Source organism: Neocloeon triangulifer, unplaced genomic scaffold, assembly GCF_031216515.1.
Source record: "Neocloeon triangulifer isolate White Clay Creek 2 clone unplaced genomic scaffold, ASM3121651v1 ptg000014l, whole genome shotgun sequence".
NCBI lineage: Eukaryota > Metazoa > Arthropoda > Insecta > Ephemeroptera > Baetidae > Neocloeon > Neocloeon triangulifer.
The window spans coordinates 13267307-13286392 of NW_026775556.1; the positions used below are offsets into that span (position 1 = coordinate 13267307).

A 19086-nucleotide genomic window follows, 5' to 3' on the forward strand; every position below is an offset into this window, starting at 1 on the left:
TATTTCTTTTTGATCCTTATTATTTTAATGAAACAAGCTGAAAAATTATGAAGCTTTTTAATTAAATATTCAGATTTATTTCACTCTTTACATTACACAGTTTACAATCAAATTATTCCAATTGTATTTATAATTTTTCTATATGCAAAATATCTTTTAATCCTATCTACTCAAAATATCTGCTGAATTTTTTATTTATATTACAATTTTTAAAAATCTTCAAGGTCCTTTGCAATTTACTTCTGTAAATTTATGGGACTAAAAGATTTTTGCACTCAGTATTTAGCATTATTTTGTAGGTTATGATAATCTTCTATCTTATTTTTTTCTTTATAAAATACAAATGAGACCATCTGCAAATAAGCAGATAAATGCAAGTTTCAACAAGTGAAAATGAGATGATTTTTTTCCTCTGGGAACAACAATCAGACATCTCAATGGTCAGACCTGAAGTGAACGAGAGGGTGGGGTCTTCAAAACAATGGCAGTGTTGGACAGCTTATGTCAGACGCCAAACATATTTTTGAATAAAAAATACATTGAAACATTTATACAATTATTCCTAAAGTAGCAGCAATAAGATTCGAAAATTTGAATAATACATAAAAAATATGTACACAGCACATATTAAAAAGGAGAAGTCTTTTCAGCTTATTCACAACTAACAAGGGACTGAATTTATTAATACTTCCAAATATTTTGGTTAATAATTGCAACCAGCATTATTGCCAGGAGACATTGGATAGTCCCTGCTTGACTTGGAACTGTGTTTGAAGGATCCGTAGGATGACTCCTCAGCAGGACTGGCCGAATGCTGCCTCTGGCCGTAGATAGCCTCTGCCTGGGTTTGTGGTGAACGGAGTTGATAGATGTTGGTCTGAGCAGGTCGGGGCATGTTGTAGACGGAAGTGCGGCACACCATTCCAGGGTACAGGGACTGCGAAGGGGTCAAAGGTGGTGGGGGAACAGCTCCAGCCCGAGTAAGCAGAGTGGCGGGTGGTGACTTTGCGTAGACTGACTGGCTGCGGTTGAGGTTGGCCCTGGTCAGTGCTGGTGACTTTGTGTACATGGATCGAGGCGAATAGATAGGCTCAGCTGCATTCTTGATGTTTAGGCAGTAGTTGCTTGTGGTAGCAAGACCTGGACAAAAATTGATCTCATGAAACAACAAATTAAAGTTTTTATATTTTTATAAATCCAGCAAATTTATTTATAATTGAGGATTTTATTTCAAATTTTGAATAAGTAAAAAAAATTTACCTGGCGAGATGGGACTAATAGGTTGACGTCCCCTAAGACTATTGTAAGCACAGCCTTTGTCCAAATCTTCGTAGTTGTCAGGATCACTATGGACACTGGAGGAATCTGAAAAATAGATGAGCATTGTGTTATTATAAAATAATTTTTAAACTAAAATTTGTGTTCAGCATTTCGAAAGCTTATTTATGCAAATGTATAATTTAATAAAATTAAAATCTGCTTACCTCCATAACTTGAGCCCTTGTTGCGTTCACTAAGTTTGCGTGGATTCAGGATAAATTCGTATAACATTCCAGCCATGAGACCTCCCAGCAGAGGGCCGAACCAAAATACCCAGTGGCTTTCCCATTTGTGCAAAACGAAAGAAGGTCCAAGAGCTCGTGCTGGATTCAGTGACGGAGGCTAAACACAAAATATTCAATTAGAAATAATTGTATAAATTCATTGAAATAATATCAGATCTTCTAATTGTAAGGATGAAAACAAATTAAATTAAAACAAGTTTTTATTTACTTAAGATAATTGGAATATCAATTGATGTATCACCTATTTTATTGAAGGAGCAATTTGAAAAGTGAGATAAACGTTGAGTTGAGATTGATGGGACTTGTGATCTGATTGCAGTTGATTGAGTACTTACAGAGCTGGTAAGCGTAGTTGCGAGGTAAGCGGCTCCGACGGCCGGCGCCTTAGCCTGGCCACGTGCCACGAAGTAACACAGCACAACAAGGAAAGTAAGGACCACCTCTTGGGTGAACATCTGCCAGGGTTCGGTGGCTGAGGAAGGACCAGGTACGGCCGCCAGCTGCAACATACCTGGGTTGGGGCTCACTCTGGAACAGATCGGAAAGAAGAATATAAAATTATTGCGATTCATTGGGCTGCAGGAAGAGAGATTTGGAGGAAGAGGGATGCGTATTTTGAGGAGCACACGCCAAAGGAGAGGAAGCTCAGGGGCAAGGTTGATGCGCAACAGGCCGCCTGCCGAACAGGAGGCAGCTGCACAACACCTTTTTCACAGAGAGACAGCTGAGGGTCTCATTTTTCGGATTCTCTATATTCTGTGCACAGGGCGAGAAAGGAGATCCGCTCGGCACAAAAGTGAGGCATGCCTCAATTAGGGATGATGCCACCGCACATTTTTTAGCTCAAATCCTGTGTTGCTCTTGGAGCGCCTGTTGCTATTTGGAGGGTGCGTGCCGAGGGGTGCAGATGCTCAAATCAAACATTCATTTCAAGTGGAAAAATAGAGAAATCGCCGCATGTGCAGCTCAGATTTGAGAGGAAGTTCTGCTTTCAGCATTTCACTTTAACACGTTATACCCTCGCACATCCGTGCAGAGCAGACTTTTTAAATGCGTTTAACAGAGTGGTGAAAAAAATAGTATTTCTTCAGATTAAAAAAATTTTCATGGTGAATGAATAATAAAATAGGCTGTAACATTTATATCAAAATAACAGTCTCGAGAGAACAAATTAAAAGCATTTAATTTTAAACAAGTATAAATTAAAAAGCCAATAGGAATTCAATATATTGGATTATTGGCTCCCGTCTCTCCCTTTTCACTTGTGGGACTCTCACATTAATTAACTTCTTTAATATATATCAAGCGGAGTGGCAAGTGCTCCTCCCAGCTTTTAATTAACAAGGTTGTTCGCATTGCAAACTTTCCCGATCGTATGGAGGGACGTGTCTCTATGACGACGGGGTGGAAGTGGGAAGTGTGGCTTCTCCTATATCCTACACATACCCATCGTGGAAATCAATCCAAATCCTCTTCCATTAATCATTAATTCCTTCCTAAACTTTTAAATGGGAAATAATACGTTTTCCCTATTGTATGAATATTATATTAATGCGATATGGCACGCACCATATTAAATTCGCGTATTTCAGCGGTTTTGTCTCAACCAATAACTGAAAGCCTTATATATGTGCTGGAGTGAAAAATATAAATCGCAACCTTCTTTAGCGTCAAGCAAATTGACTGCTTGCATGTTTCGTTACTATATGTGATTGGGGTTAAAACAATGGGGCCCTTTCAGTTTGCATTAAACTCAATTGACGCTGCTGGCCTCGCCTATGGCAGTGTTGTTTTTTTTTATTTGGCCGGGGTTCAAGTGTTAAAGACCTCTCCGCTGCGGCCGATGAAATATTTTATGATGTAAAAATTTTGATTCAAATTCAGATCGAATCTCAAGTATTGATGAAAACCAGTTTGACAGCCAACTTTAAATATAACAATCATCACAATATTTAAATTTCCATCGGCCGATTTCAGCGCTCGTTAAAACTCAGTGCTTCGCATGAAAAGCACATGGCCGCAGAATTCTGCCTCTTTCGTGTTTATCTTTCAAACACATGTCACGAAAAAAGCCCTTATAATCATCCTCGCGCAGATTCTCTCTGCACCACGAAAGCAGAAAAAAAGCAGCCGAGAGCTTTTGCTCCATCGTTGCACGTGCTGCTAATAACATTTTCAGGACCACTATTTTTTGTGCGCACCTTCCAGAGGCAAAAGATTTTCTTATAAAAGAAGCTCTGCTCGTCCAGGATAATGCCGCGTGCGTGTGTGAGCTGTTGCATCTGCCGAGGAGGAAAATGTGCGGGGGAGAAATTAAATGGAATAAAAAACTGAAAGGAAGAGGCGCAGCAGCTGCCCTTCCTTCGGCCCTCGCAGTTGCCAGGTTTGGATATGTTTTGTCTGGGCCGCGGCTGCTCGCGCGCGCGGCCAAATGTGACAATTTGGAGCAATCTAAATAAAAGGGGTGAGCATGATGCTGATACTTCATGACCGGCATGACTCTCGTCCGGGGCCGATAATTGCTGGCTGCTTTTGGTGATAGTGAGGAAAATTTATATTCGTTTCCGTTGGGAAATCGGTTTAGTGCGTCATATATTTGGATAAATTCATCCCACGCCATCTTATCAAAAGAAGGCGGAAATCTGAATTATTTCTTGATTAAAAAAAAAATTGTTTCAAACTGCGCTATAAAATAAAGATTTTAAAATTTAGCAGTATCCTTTTTTAAATTTATTATATTCAACGACGATCATCGTGACTTAATCTAACATTCAAATTTTTTCATCTTTGAATAAAAATTAAATAAATGCAATCAAAATATTTAAAAAAAGGTTTTTTGTTTCTGCAAAAGCTAAAATTATCAATATCCGTGGGCGTCCTCTCTCTCCTTTCCCCCTTCGATCAGCATATTGAATGTTAATGAGGAGCGAATGTGCGCGGCCGTAAAAAAGATCCGCGCCAGCATAGAAGTATAATTACCGCTGCGCGCAATGAGAGCAACAACGGGGCTGCGAGGGGAGGGAGGCACAATAGGGGTTGATTTCGCTTCTCGCCGCACTTTAAATTGGCCCATTGTTGCGAAGCCGCGGGATGTAAACGCGTCATCTCGTTTATTGTGTTGATCTGATTATTTACAATCGCAGTGGGTTCGTCAACCTTCTGCCTTTTTTCTCATTGGCTTATTCATTGTTTGAATGGCATAATCGCGCGGACGAATGATTCAATTACACTTGATGTCCCCGACCACAGCGCATGTGCTTTTTGATCAGGTGCACAACAGTTGGGACGAAAGGGAGATGAAAGTGCCAGGGGATGTTTTTATTTATGCACTGCATTTTAATATTGCTGGTGGCCACGTGTCCACTTAAATTGTGAATGTGTCAGGAAATAAAATGCTACTTCTCCCTACCAGATGTTCAGTTAGCAGCATTTGAATTTCTATTTCCAAAGCAGTATTATTTTATTTTCAGGAACTTTAACAGCAGATAAAAAAATAAATTTTGACCAAAAATAATTGTTAAATAATTATTTTAAATCTGAATTACATTTTTTTTCAATTTGAAACGCAATAAAATGACTACTTCAAAATGAAAGTTGTGGCAAGGTTGAATGTTAAATTCAGAAACAACGGAGATAGTAATAGAGACAAGCAATGCTGCTAAATTCTTACAATGTAATTAAGTACAGGCCAAGCTCAATTTGTACCAAAACAATTTCAAGCAACCCTCTCAAGAGACCACTTTAGGGCCGCCAGTCATGCCCAAAGTTGCAAACATACGCAGGCGACCATCGTTTTAATTTCCACGCCAAAGTTCCAGGTGCTAATGACTCTTGGCCAACTTTGCATAATTAGAGAATAAAGCACACTGCATATGCGAGTCCGTCTTAACCTCTCTGCGAAGAAGAGCAAACCTTGCCAGATGAGAAGAGAATTACATTTCCCTAAAAGCTCTCCCGTGAGTTTCATATTATCCGATGCCTGAGGAAAATTTAATAAGCGCCAGCGCACGGATATTTGTTTGCAGATATCTCCATGGCAGCTCTCGAATTCCAGGAGCAAACGAAAATAGTTTTGCTCCGCAGCTGCAAAAGTCGGATAACCAATAATCAGTGTTTGATGGCGTGGCTCTAATTCCTAAAAATAAAAGCGTCGGTTGCCCCAACTAATTGATTCTGAGCGGCTCCATGTCAAAATTAAATTATCAAAACGATGAGCACACTGTGAGCGGACAGCAGCAGGGGCGGATGCTGAGAGATAAAATCTCGCTGCAGCATCATCAGCGAAATTATAGATTAGCCTTGGCGAACTATTAATTGGTAATTGCGAGAGCACCCCATCTGCTTTTGGCCAAAGAAAAAAAACGCTCAATGCAGAGGCCTTGTCGTGAATACATAAAATTGAGAGAGAGAGGAAGATCGTTAAAAGGAATGAGAGGAGAGGGAGGAATTATTCATACTCTGCTTCCATCACAGATAATATCACCTGCGCGTGGAAATAAAGGTGAATATGAAAGGGTTGGATTAAAAAAAGAAAAATAAAAAAAAGATAGTTGAAGGGAGCGAAACAGACGTGCCGGAATTAAGTTTTCCATCACGTCCCCTTATAGCTATAAATTTAAACGAACGTATTTATGAATAACGCGGTACCTCTGTTTTTTATAGACTGACAAATCGAAATTATATTTATCTTAACATTATAATTATCTCAAACGAAGATATTGGAAAAGCTATTTGAATTTAGAATGTGAAAGGATATGGAAAAGCAAATAAAAAGGAATTTTGAATTATGATTTGGACTTTTTAAATTTTTTCCAGCACCAGCGTGTTGCATAAACACTTTTGTAAGAGGAAGTCTCGCATAACTTTTTACCTGGGAAAATAATTAAATTCGTATCTAATTAACTACTTTTCTTAGCACCACGCCTTAATTAAAATTTATATCTCGACGCACAAACGTAATATCTGCAAGATCTCGCTCGGCGCGGCCACGCATATAATAACAAAGTATGTATAATCTTTTTCCACTATCGGTCTCAACCAAGGGTGCAGCAGCCTTGAGCACGCAACAATTTTCTCTCGCCGAGTTTGATATTTTACAACATCAGTAGTTTTTTTTCAGGCAGACGCTCCGAGGTGGAATTTTATTCCTTCCTCTCTGCAATCGCGATTACACACGTCCCTCCCCATCCAGCGGCACAAAGGTTCATCTCTCTCAGGTACAATGAGAACAAGGGTGCTGCCGGCCATTCAGTTAAATGTATTGGGCCTTTTGTATGCACGCTCTTTGGCTTGCATTGCTTGCAGCAGGAATTTTATTCTTCGCTTGCACAACATCTGCTTTTCTTCAACGAAAGCGCGCCAGCATCTTTTCTGACAATGAGTTAGAGCATCAGGGATCATCGTTGGCATCATCATCAGTATTATAACTGCAGGGTGTTTCAGGCTCTCCTAGCATATCATCTTGCGAGCCGCAGATGCCAAAAAATAATATTTTTAATAAAAGAAGAAAAGCAAGCAATGAATAATATAAATTGAATCCTTTTAATTGATTGTCCCTTGTAAAAAAAGCCATTTTTAAAATTATTTTTTAATTCAGAATTAGATTTTTCATTTATTTTCTCATGGAAATTTTAAACTCCACACGCAACGAAAGACTCAAGAGCCCTAGGCAGAGCTGGTAGCCCTCCTGTTTTCCTTGCAGCTAAACAGAAGCTCGAGGGACATGTGCTTTTGCTATCGCCTATATTATTCTCTCCTTTCCTTCTCCGTCCCGATCGTGTGAATATTGCTTCGTTTGACCCCTTGCATGCATTAGTTCATTCATCATCGCACGCATTCTGTGATTTTTTCTATTATCTCTGGTGAAAACAGCACCACTGCCCTCAACACTTTTGTGCAGGGCGCGTCTCTCCTGAGAACGCCAGATGCTGCGCGCATATAAGTAAAAAATGCACACAAAAGCAACAACAGCAGCGGATGCAAACTGAAAGTGATAATAAAACGAAATGACTCACACCCTGATGTGATTTTTCTGCGGTTTTGAAACGGGTGGAATAATGAGAAGCAGATGACGAGCAAAGATATACATAATCAATATGGAATTATATAAGAATGAGAACTTCGTGAAATTTCATCTTACCAAAATTTCGTTCAATTTGTATTTAATCATAAAATACTATTTTTATTTTACTAACCAAGCAGAAAAATTTCTATGCTGGATATCTAAGGAGGTTTTAACATAATATCCTAACTTTTTTTTAGGAAAGTTTGAAAATTTTTCTCTTGTAAAAGTTCCCATATCTTTTCAGAATTAAATGGCATGGCATAAGGCGAGAACTTTGTGTGGTGCAGTAAAAAAAGTTTGTAACAACTCTGCAGCGTCAATCGTCGCATGTTCATTTGCGGAGGGCAAAAAGGCCGTTGAAAAATGCCTCTTTTCTGCCTTTCAGACGTGTCACAAACGCCGAAAAGCGGCTTGGGTAGCGCAGAGCAAAAAGCAGCCGGGCAATAAAAATCGACCATCCCTCTGGAGATCCAGCGGCCAGAAAAATATGGCCTATTGAACTGGCTGGTTTTGCTGCGGCCCTGAAACGGCTGGTCATTTGTCATTGCCTGGAAAAGGCAGTAAAAAGAACACCCAGGTCGACGCAAAGACAAGAGACTCGCATGTGTTACACGTGTGTGTTTTCCTAGCTCGCAACATGCATTCATCGAAGCGCAAGAAACGTGCCAAAGGGCGAGAAAGGGCGCAATTTCACAGTTTACGCTCACGCCTCTTTTGTCCCAAATGAGTGCTTCGCTCTGAATTTGTGACCCTTTTTACCAGCTCATTGTCAGACAAAATAGGGTTGCAGGAATAATTAATTATCGTCCAAAAAAATAGATAGTCCTAGAATAAAAAAGAGGGAAAAAACTTCAATGTTTATTAGAAATCTGCATAAAGACTAAAGACTATTTTATGAAATTACATGAATTCCTGCTAGATTAGTCCGTCTGATTGAAAATGAGAATAAATTTGATGGTATATGTAATATATAAAATTATTTTTTACTTATTAGATCAAAATATTAGTGAATTCTTTTAAATTATTAACTATATAAAGATTTTGGTTCAAATATAAAAGCAGGCCATCCAGTTGGAAGAGTAATTTTAAAAGCTCATTTTTGCTACTTTTTAGTCTTGCCCGCGTGACCCTTTGCCACAAGGGTTAATTTAATCCAGCAGGCTGTGTTGTTTGTGCGTCCACAGGCAGAGTAGCAATTTATCACCCGCTTCTCGGCGCATGAGATAATACATTTTTTCATCAACATGCTAAGCACAAAATGCCCAGGCTCCGCGTGCATGCATGCGGGGAATTCAAGATCAGCTCTCTTTGCGTTATTACGAGCAGCACGCAATGTTAAACAAAAAATTTAGTCCATTAGGCCGAGAGCAGAGGCTGCCAATGAGTCGAATTGTCTGCTGCCACTTGATGCCTCGCATGAAATTTAATTTTCGTGGGAAACGCCGGACCAATTTGACAAATGAGCCGCCGTTTAGAAACGAAATGCAGACACATTTAATATTCGGGCTTGTGTTTCTCCAGCTCACTCCAGCTTGAGCCATAAATTGCTTGATGACCGCTCAGGCGATAAAGATGTGCTTTTTACAAGAATGAGTAAACTTAAAAAAAAAACTTGATAATCCAAAAGAATTTATTAAAGGAATGTGATATTTTCTGAAGTATTTCAACACGCAAAAGGCATTGCAACATTTTTATTATATACACAATTATATGTATTATTATAACAACATTTAATTTTAATAAAAATATTTTTTCTTGTGCAGAATTTATCTAGCAATGCTATTATTGAGATATTTATTAATTTACTATTGATTAAAATCTAGCTGCGTGGAATTGTTGGCCTTGCTGCATTTAAATGTTCTCAGCGCTGTGTGAGATAATTTTCCTCCAGGAAACAAGCACAGGGTACGGAACATTAATTTTCTCTGTGTACACTGTTTTTGGCTGCAGCGCCCGCGCACCATAACAAAACAAAATCGTAATCTACTGGCTAAAAAAAAACAGGGCTATTAAAATTTGGCAAGGAGCGGGCGCCGCGCGCGAATCACATTTTCCGAGAGATTTCTCTTCCATAATTCATCACTACAGGCTTTTGTGCCAACTCATAAATAACACATTCGGAATATTATTATTTGCGAAATTATATGGCAGAAGGGGAAGATTATTATATTTATTATCCTCTCACAAGTCAGCGAGAGCTACACGCAGACCAATGGCTGCTGTCAATTTGATCCTTTCATATTCAGATTGATGGCATCCTCTATTCACATACAATTGGAATAGCAAATATCCATTTAATTTTATTTGAATTTACATTTTGGCCTACCAAAATTTTCAAAAGCTGCTCTCAAAAAGTTGATTTACACGTTGGCCGCAGTGTCAAAGCAGGGCCAATATTTTTCCCGCGAAACGCCAAAATTGGGAAATAAATCACGCCGACGCCTTTCTCGCCGTCGCGCACGTGAGCGAGGTAAAGGGTTGTTTTATGGCCGGAACGCCGACGGGAGGCTTGTTTTTGCGTGGTGTGTGTATGTGTGTACCACTCACCCATAGAGAAGGGCTGCTCCGGCGATGCCGCCTCCGCACTGCGCGGTGACGAACATAAATCCTCGAATGGGCGAAATGTTCCTTGTGGCCGCCAAGGCGATGGTCACCGCCGGACTCACGTGAGCTCCTGTGTGCGAGAAAAAGGAGAAAATTAAGTTGAGTGGTTCTGAAATCGAATTATGAAAGAGAGGAATGAACTTCATTACGCTCTGAAAGAACTTCTGATTTTCTATAGAGTGTCAAAATAGAAATGCGAATTTTCATTCCAAACTTTGACATTATTTTTTCATTTTTTTTTTTGTCATTTGGTGATTCACAAACAATTTAATATCATTTTGTATTATCTCTTAATCTCGTGCCATGTGTGTTCACGTCAGTGTCAGTAACGCATGTTCAAGCAGATAATAGAGCGCGAAACACTTTGTTCGGAGAACGTTGGAGGCTAATTGTTGTGCGCGTACATTTGAGTGACATCACTTGAACCGGAATATCGGCTCGATTATCAAAAGCCGTGTGCACGTGTGCACTTTCGTCTCCATTCTAGTTCCGCTTCGGAAAGACGAGACCTTCAGGACCCTTATCAAAACCAAAATGTACGCATTGTGCTCCTCGAGGAGCGGAACAGAGGCAAAGTTTTAACCCCTATCAGTTTCATTTGTCTCCTGGGAGTGTTTTAAAACCAAGAATTAAAAAAAAAACTATCCATAGGAAAATTTTCACTACGGTTCTAGCATAACAATTTTAGATTAATCTCGTTAAACGTAGCTCAGGTTCTGAGTTTTGTTATTTATGGGTTTCTATATACTTATTTTTTTAAGTTATAAAATTCTTTTTAATGAAAAATGTTCCGTATTAATATCAATTTATAATACCTTGAAAATTTTTTGGGAGTTATTGTTAACATCGGTTCGAAACTAATTGCAAAGGGCTCTCTCACGAGAACATTTGGCTTTCGTAACAATGATCAAAGCACGTGTTGATTTTCGTTGCATGGGAAGTGCACGCACATGTTCCATCTACACTTCTTTGTGTTCCATTATATCCATCGTCCGCGGCCAATTATAACAATGAAGTGTGTATACCGAGATCCATAAACCGCAGATGACAAGTGAACACTCAATCAAGCTTTTTGATTGCAATTGCGAGCCCTCGGCGATTCGATCGCTATATGCGAATTTATTTATTCAGTGTTAATTTGCCGATTTCTCTTCCTCTCCCGCGCATTGCGAGATTTGCATAATGCCATGGTAATGAGAGAGGCTAATTGCATACGAAACGATCTTAATCTGCAATTCAAGAGGAAGCGGTTGCAGAGATTTATGCTCACAATTGTATAATAAATGTATAGCACACGTCGCTGTTTGTATATTTATTATTAACTCTCCTGACTGATTTGCAAAACACAATGAAGGCTTGATGAGAAAATTCGCAACGGAGCAATGCGGAAAATTGAACTGAATCAAACTGAATATTAGTCTCTTAGGTAATTTGCAGGAGGTACAGAAGTAAATTCTTGCAAGAGTGGCTTTTAATAATGCTGAAAAATCGTTGTGAATTTACAGAATTTTATTATATAAAAATACAATAAAATTTTCCCCAATACAAGGTTATCTAAAAAGATATAAGGGGGTCATACTCTGAAAAGATTTATGAAATGAAGGAAAAAGAACACGTCAAAATCCCCTGATCCCTCTTCCGGCCATAAATTCGCGTCCACTCGTTTGCATAATCCGGACTTCACACAATATTCGTGAAATATCTCGCCGTCCCTAAGCTTTTGCTGTGCGAAAAAGATTTTTTGTATAATAAAAGTATCGCCTGCGCTTGTATTATATTTTTTGGGTAAAAGTTCCCGTGTACTTGACAAACCCGGCTCACGGTTTCCACTTAACTTCCAGTGGCTATAAATCAGAAGCTTTATTTATTTTGATGGCGGAAAGAGCGAGAGAGAGAGAGAGAGAGGTTCTCGAAAAATGAACGTACGCAATGAAGAAGTGCGGCGTGGAAAAGCCAATAGAAGGTGCGCGCGTTTTATCTTCTATCTTGGTAATTGAACCAGTTACGAATCGAAGAAGAGGTTAATTTTTAAATAGAAAATTCTGAGTTTTACTAAAAATATATTATCGACACAGTTTGTTGTTCAAACTTCAAAAAATAAAACAAATAAACTGCTACATTTTTTAACCAAATTGATTCAGAGCTAACGTTTGTTTGTGAATACTTTTTGGGTATATATATTTTTCACCCGCCAGTACACATGCATTTTCAAGCTTAGCGCTACCAGACCAAATAATAACAACGAAGCATTCCGCCCTTCTGCAATGTGGGGAAAAAAATGTTTTTTTGGTACACACCACAGAGCAGCAGCAACAAGCTGCATAATATTTTTGTTCTTTCCTAGTGGCAAACGTGACTCTTTCGCCCTCAACGCTCCACGCGAATAAATTCTATTAGGCAAACAAATTGCAAGGCGCGCCAGCAGAGCGGACGATAAAAAAGCAAAAAGGAAAACAAGAATCTAGAAAAAAGTGAGACATCCTGTGCGTCTCTTGAAATACGCGGCGGCGGCGTTGGAGCGGTTTGTCATGCCCACCAGAGTTTTATTTGATCCATCAGTGTGCGAGGAGGGCTGTTAGACAGAGTAATGTGCTTGTTTTGTTTGTCCTCGGGAGAAGGAGGATGTGCTCGTTTAACAAAAGAGCCAAAAAAGCGCGAGTTCAATAATGCGTTTGTTGAGAATGGACCCGTTCAACTTGGATTTCAGATACTATGACAATGTATTACAGAGATTAATGATTTAAAAATAATATTTCTTTTAATAATACATTAATAATTCAAAGTGATGCCTAATGATATTATTTGAAACAAAAAATCCCAGCTGTAAATTATTTCCATGAAACCTCTAATCCTGAATTTCAGCAATGCCATCAAAAATTATTAAATTTATCAACACGCTAAGAAGATGAAGAAAATCTTTTGCGCTGAGTAAATAAAAATTATTATCGAATTTAAATAAAAGTTTTAATAAGAAATAAATAATTCAAATAAAATTAAGAAGCATAAGTTTAAATAAATATAAATTTAAATACTATTTAAATTATAATTCACAAATAAAACAAAAATATTAAAAGTATTGAACAAATTCTAACAAACCAGAAACGGCTCCAAAGCAGAAGATGAGAGCAGCGGCGCCGCATCCAGTGGCAAGCGCAACGCTGATGGTGGACAGCAACATGCTGTTGGAGTGCTGTCCGATGGCGCCGCACACCATGAAGACGTAGAAGAAGCTGCCGATGCACTCGGCGATGATGGCCCTCCAGAAGTCAAGTGACCGCAGCTCGGCGCGCATCGACTTGCGGTCGGCGCCACCCTGCGTCCCACGATCCGCGTTCGCGTCGTTCTGCAGGGTCTGCAGGGCGTCCTGCAGGATGCCGATGGCCCTCGAGTTGTCCTCGCCGTTCGCACTGTTCGCCATGCTTGCCGGTCTTGAACTGAAAGTGAAGATCGGCGGCGGCAGCCTCAACAGCCGGCGGAATCTCGCGGCCCGCCAAGGGAGGGGGACGAGCAAGCTGCGAGCCACCTGCTGCAGCAGCGGCTGCTGCCCGAGGGCGCCTGCGGCCGAGCCACCCCCACCCCTCGGACACCCCACTAGCTGCGCTGCGATCAACCACCGTGAAGGCAAACAATCTTGCCAGAAATCTAGATGAAATTTTTTAGCTGACGTTTTTATCACAAAAATATGTAGCAAAAGAGTGAATTACTTTATTTGTGTACCTGTCTTGATATCTAAATTAATTTTTAATATAATAATAAAAAATAGATAAATTTGAGCAGAGAGGGAATAACTTTTTGAAAGTATAGTGGATATTAATCACAGAGGGGATTAAATGTAGATATTATATTTAAAAAAAAATGATTTTAATGATTATTTTTCACTTAAAATTTAATTGCCTTTCCATGAAAAGGAATAGGAAAATTTTCTATGATGCTTTTGAGCGCTACAGACGATTCTTCATTGTAGGCTCACGCTACCCTCTTAATTTATTTGAATTAATTTTGGTGAGATCAGGGTGCGTGATCTATTTTCAATATGGACGATGAAAGAGATTAAAAATAATAATATGTAGTTTTGTTTGAAGAATGTGAATGTGTCTTTCTTAATTTCCTATAATGAAACCAATGAGCTTTCAGTAATCAGAATAACAAAAATGTTTTAGCTTGTCGCCAGATTTAAGATATTTGATATTTTATTTAAAAATTAGTTTAGCTGAATTTTTAAATAGACAAATGAATGTGTCTTATTACATTCAAGTATTATTTTTCAATTTAATTTAAATTCAGAAATCCAAATATTTCTATTCATATTTTTTTTAATTTTTAGCGTGTTATTATTAAACATTAATTTTTGTTTAATTTCGTCATAAAAAGAAAATTTTGAAAGGTAAAAATGGTGCATTTTTTACCACCAGACCCAACACGTGCGGTGGAATAAAAAAATATGAGGCTTAGCGGAGCTCATCAAACGATTATTATCCATTCCATAATGACTGCCAACGATGTGCCCCGAGGGTCACATATCAGGGGCAGAGCCACCCAAAACAACCACCCAAAGGCTTTGAAGGGATGGATTTAATGATAGCCATTAATGGAAAAATGCACCAGGGGTGGCTGTTATGTGGAAAGAAGCGTTATTATTATCACAGGGTTGAGGCGCGCCGAGAGGGTTTATGCTGGTTGGTCTCTCAATGATCCCTATGAACTTGGAATCAAAAAGGCTTGGAACTAAAAACTAAAAAAGTTACTTATTAAATTTTTCCTGTATCGTTAATTGACAAGATTTTTTAAATGTGCAGCCAAACATAAATTTTAAATAAATTGCGGGCCTTATTGGTGGCCGTCTTAACCAAAACTGGTTTTCTCATAATTGGTGCTATGTTCGATACGAATGACACAACAGCGAACCAGGTGTTTCATGCTAATCCTTAATAAGCGTTCCCAAAATTCAATATTTTTTGCTTTCTTTGGGCATTTAAAAATGAAAAGTATTGGAAAAAGTAAAGTTAAATAAATTGTGCTTGCTGGGGATGAAGCGTTTGGAAAGCCAGAGAGAGAAAATTTACATCAAAATCTTAAAAGGAAAAGGTGTAATTAAAATTCTTTGAATCTCTGTTACTGACGTTGGAAAATCTATTTTGACATGTTTGATGTGGCAGGCGGAAAACTTGCTTTAGACTTCGACTCATTAATTTATTATTACACCAATCCTAAAATGAAAATGAGTGGGTGGAGGAAAGTTATTTTATTTCTGGCTGCTGAGAAGGGAAATAAGAAACCAAATAAGTGGATGGAAAAAGATATCATCAGCAGAAGTCGCGTTTAATAAAGAGACACTGCGGGTGCTGCTGCTGGGAACGGCGCTCAGGCGAGAGATATCGCCGTGCCAAATTGCGCCCGATCTGGTTGCTGTTAAATGGGTCTCGACTCGAATTACTGCGATAAAATTCGCAGCTCATGTTGTGCGTGCACATTATATTCGCAAAATAGGTGCTCCTGACTCCTGAGTGAGTTAGTAACGCGAGAAGTGATTGAATTATGTGTGTGAGAGCGGCACTGAGAGCACCCTCTCAAAATCACACTCCACTTTTGACATGCGGCAGATCTTCATTCTTGACACAAAACGGGTGCATATTATGATATTAACCCAGTGGAAAATCAAAATCAAGCAGTATCTTTGGATAACATTTCCATCCTCCTAATAAAATAATAGAGTCGTATTCAAGTTTGATTAAAGTCACATCAGAAAGAAATCTGAGTCTTTAAATTTATATTATTATATAGTACTCCAATCAAAATTATGTACAGACGCAATTGAAATATGGGAACTAAATAAATTTCAATTCTATTAATTTATTCTCTCGTAACGAGTCTAACAATAAATTGAAAAATTTGACTAGCTTTAAAATATAAGGTTTTGCCATTAGTAATACATTATAAATGGGTATGATACTATATGATAATAAATTATTATCTGAAGAGGAAACAAGAAAAAATTCTGCAATTTTAATCCCTAATATAAATAATACGTGCGGCATTGTATAGATAATACTCGCAAAGTCCTCATTGTCAGTATAAAAGTCTTCTCTTATATTTATGTAGTTTGATTTTTTCTACAGTGGTGTGGCCTTCAAGGCGGCTCTTAATTGAGCCTGATTGAGGTTCACTTGGCGATTGTCTCAAGCACGTTCCCTCTCCATAAGTGATGAGTCGCGGGCAACAGGAAGAAATTGCTGAAGAAGTGTGGCTCGGCGGACGCAGCTCGAGCTGACGGTCCGTCGGGCCTTTTTGTTGGTGCGTGCGCCAAGAGAGCGAAGAGGCGTCGTCTGTTTTTGTGACGGCCAAAAAAAAGCAGGGAATCTCGTGTGCTTCGCACCTGCCGTTCTTCTGATTGTGCCGAACGGGAGAAATAATGCGGTCTGTAAAAAAGAGCGCCGGCCGAGCTGGAAACAGTCTGCCTGCTTGCCTGCTCGGATTATTTATTATACGAAAGTGCTATTATCGGCCTGTGCGCGCAACAGGAGATCCCTAGAAAAATATAATCTCATTTCAAGCCTGCTTCCCTTATGTTACAGCATGGACCTTAGTTTTAATTCTTGGTTGCATTAAAGTTATGTGTTAAATTACCATCATTATTCATTAATAGATTTGCTTAAAAAACAGAAAACGTGTAAAATATATTTTAAAGAAATATACTTTCATCTATTTTGGTTCAGGCTTGATAGTCAGCTGGCTGTTTTGTATCTGAATAAAATTGAGAAAGAAACCTTGCTTGATGTCTTATTGTAGACCGGCCATGAGCCAACCTTTGTTTTTTCCCAAACGTCTCAGCGAAGCCTGAAGTTTGCACCTGCTCTATTCTTTGATGTAAATCATGGAGCTATTCGTTGGAATTTGGCCGTTGCCGGTTTTCAGCTCCAGGAATGTAGATCAAATTTTAGACAAACCGACTGAATTTACATAATAGATATTGATTTTTTATTTAGGGAAAATTTAAAGATTTAAGATTTTTTAAATTTTAAATTTATAATCATAGTTTTTGTATATCAGCTAATTTTTATAATGAACAGACCATGCAATAATAAAAAATTCATTTTCATATTAATTCGTTGCGCCTTTTTAAATGAAAAAAAAAACAGGTCTTATAATAAAAAGAGAAATTTAAAAAAACGTTATACAGGAACTTGCAATAACAATGTTTTGACAAGCGCATAATATTATTTGAATTGCTTTGTTCTTAGAATGAAAAAAATTGGTCATATATACAAAAATTCCCATTACTTCGAGAAAAGAGGGGCCTCCAAATGATAAAATTTTACTGTGTTTTTATTGTCCTTCAGCCGCAAGCGAGAACCAAATGGGTGATTTTATTGTCTAGAGCAATAAAATAGTTCGATTTCGCTGCAGCAGTCTCGGCGTCGAAATACAATCTTGAGGCTATGTTTCGTCCCAGCCGGTTTGTGATTCTTAATTTTTGCGAGGAAAAGGTTGTTGTATTTATGTTATTAAGTTTGTCCTCAGGCGAATGTGGAGCATGTGTTTATTTTTTCCTAATAGCTTCACTTTTGTATTAGTAAATTATTATAAAAATTTAAGGAAAAATATGAATATGAAACTTTAAACATTGCATTACTCTAATTGAATTTAATGTTCCTTTTACTATTTAAATTTTTTTTTGTTTACAAAATGGATAAAATTTATATATTGCAAATTTATGTAGTAAAATTTGTTTTTTTACAACCAAAATCCAAAAAAATTGCAATCAATTAAATTGACAATTTTAATTGAAAATATGCTTTGATCGCTTTAATCTATAGCATTAATTATTTATTTAAACTAAATGCGTTTCAAAAGATAAAATCCGCTCCCAATCTATTTTCGAACAATATGTAAATTTCAATTCAAGTTCAAATTGTAAAGTTGCGTGTGTTTGTTGTGTGTGCCGAACACAGATGAGTAGAAAATCACTCGTGCAAAAATGAAGAGGGTTGTTTTTGCACGCAGCCTTCATTTTTTCCTCCTGGAGTTCTCCAGCAGCTCGACAGCAAAAAAATTATTTCTAGCCTCCACGCTACAAATTTGCAATTCAGCTCTAATAGGCAGAGAGCGCTCTCAGAATAATGGCTCCCTCCGCGGTGCCTGCTCGTGATTAGCAGCTTTTTGCATGGGCTTTTCTGCTCCGGGAGTTTGAAATGTAATTAGGGGGCACGAGAAAAACGCCGAAAACACAATGGCCCTCGCTTCCTGTGCTGCTCTTTCCTTCGCCGATGTTTTTGCTAGGCTGCCAAATCGCGACTACGAATGAGATCAGGAACGAAAATTGTAGTCTGTAATTATGTTTGCGTCTCTCTAGTGAAAAATTATTGCCCTGTGATGCTTAAAAAGTCTCTCTTTTTTCGTTAATTAGTGAATTTTATTCCGCTAGACTTCAGTGCTGCTACCAAAAAAATTCAAGTAAAAACAAATGGAAGATGGAAACGTTTTTGGTCAGACCAATACAAGGTGTCTTATCAGCCTGTGTAGAAAAGTAATGGGAAATTTTTCATGCTTATATTATTATTACTTACTTTATTGTAACTGTATAAAATTATTACTCTTTTAATAAATCAAATTTTCTCAATTTCAATTATCTAAATTTCCTGCCTTCTTTCATAACGATTGTATTATTATGTGTCATGTATCTCCTCCAAAATTTAATAGTTTTCAACGTGTTAAATTTGTAACATCTATCTGACCTAAGTTCTAATAAAACACATTATAATGTTAAATTTGTTATTCCTTGAACAAAATATTTTGAATAGTACCCTGCATGGTACTGCATTAAATAGCCTGGCTGCTAAATGAGGAAAATTTAAC

At 38.1% G+C, this 19086-nt stretch overlaps 1 protein-coding gene across 1 annotated transcript; it reads right to left on the reverse strand.

Moving 5' to 3' along the window:
- Positions 1–34: 34 nt before the first annotated feature.
- LOC132200934 (neurogenic protein big brain) lies at positions 35–13657 on the reverse strand. Its single transcript, XM_059626728.1, has 6 exons — positions 13330–13657; positions 10177–10303; positions 1901–2093; positions 1485–1662; positions 1261–1365; positions 35–1140 (listed from the first exon to the last, which is right to left on the reverse strand). The coding sequence occupies exons 1-6, from the start codon at positions 13649–13651 to the stop codon at positions 704–706; spliced, it is 1362 nt and encodes a 453-aa protein (XP_059482711.1). The 5' UTR covers positions 13652–13657; the 3' UTR covers positions 35–703.
- Between the last annotated feature and the right edge of the window lie 5429 nt (positions 13658–19086).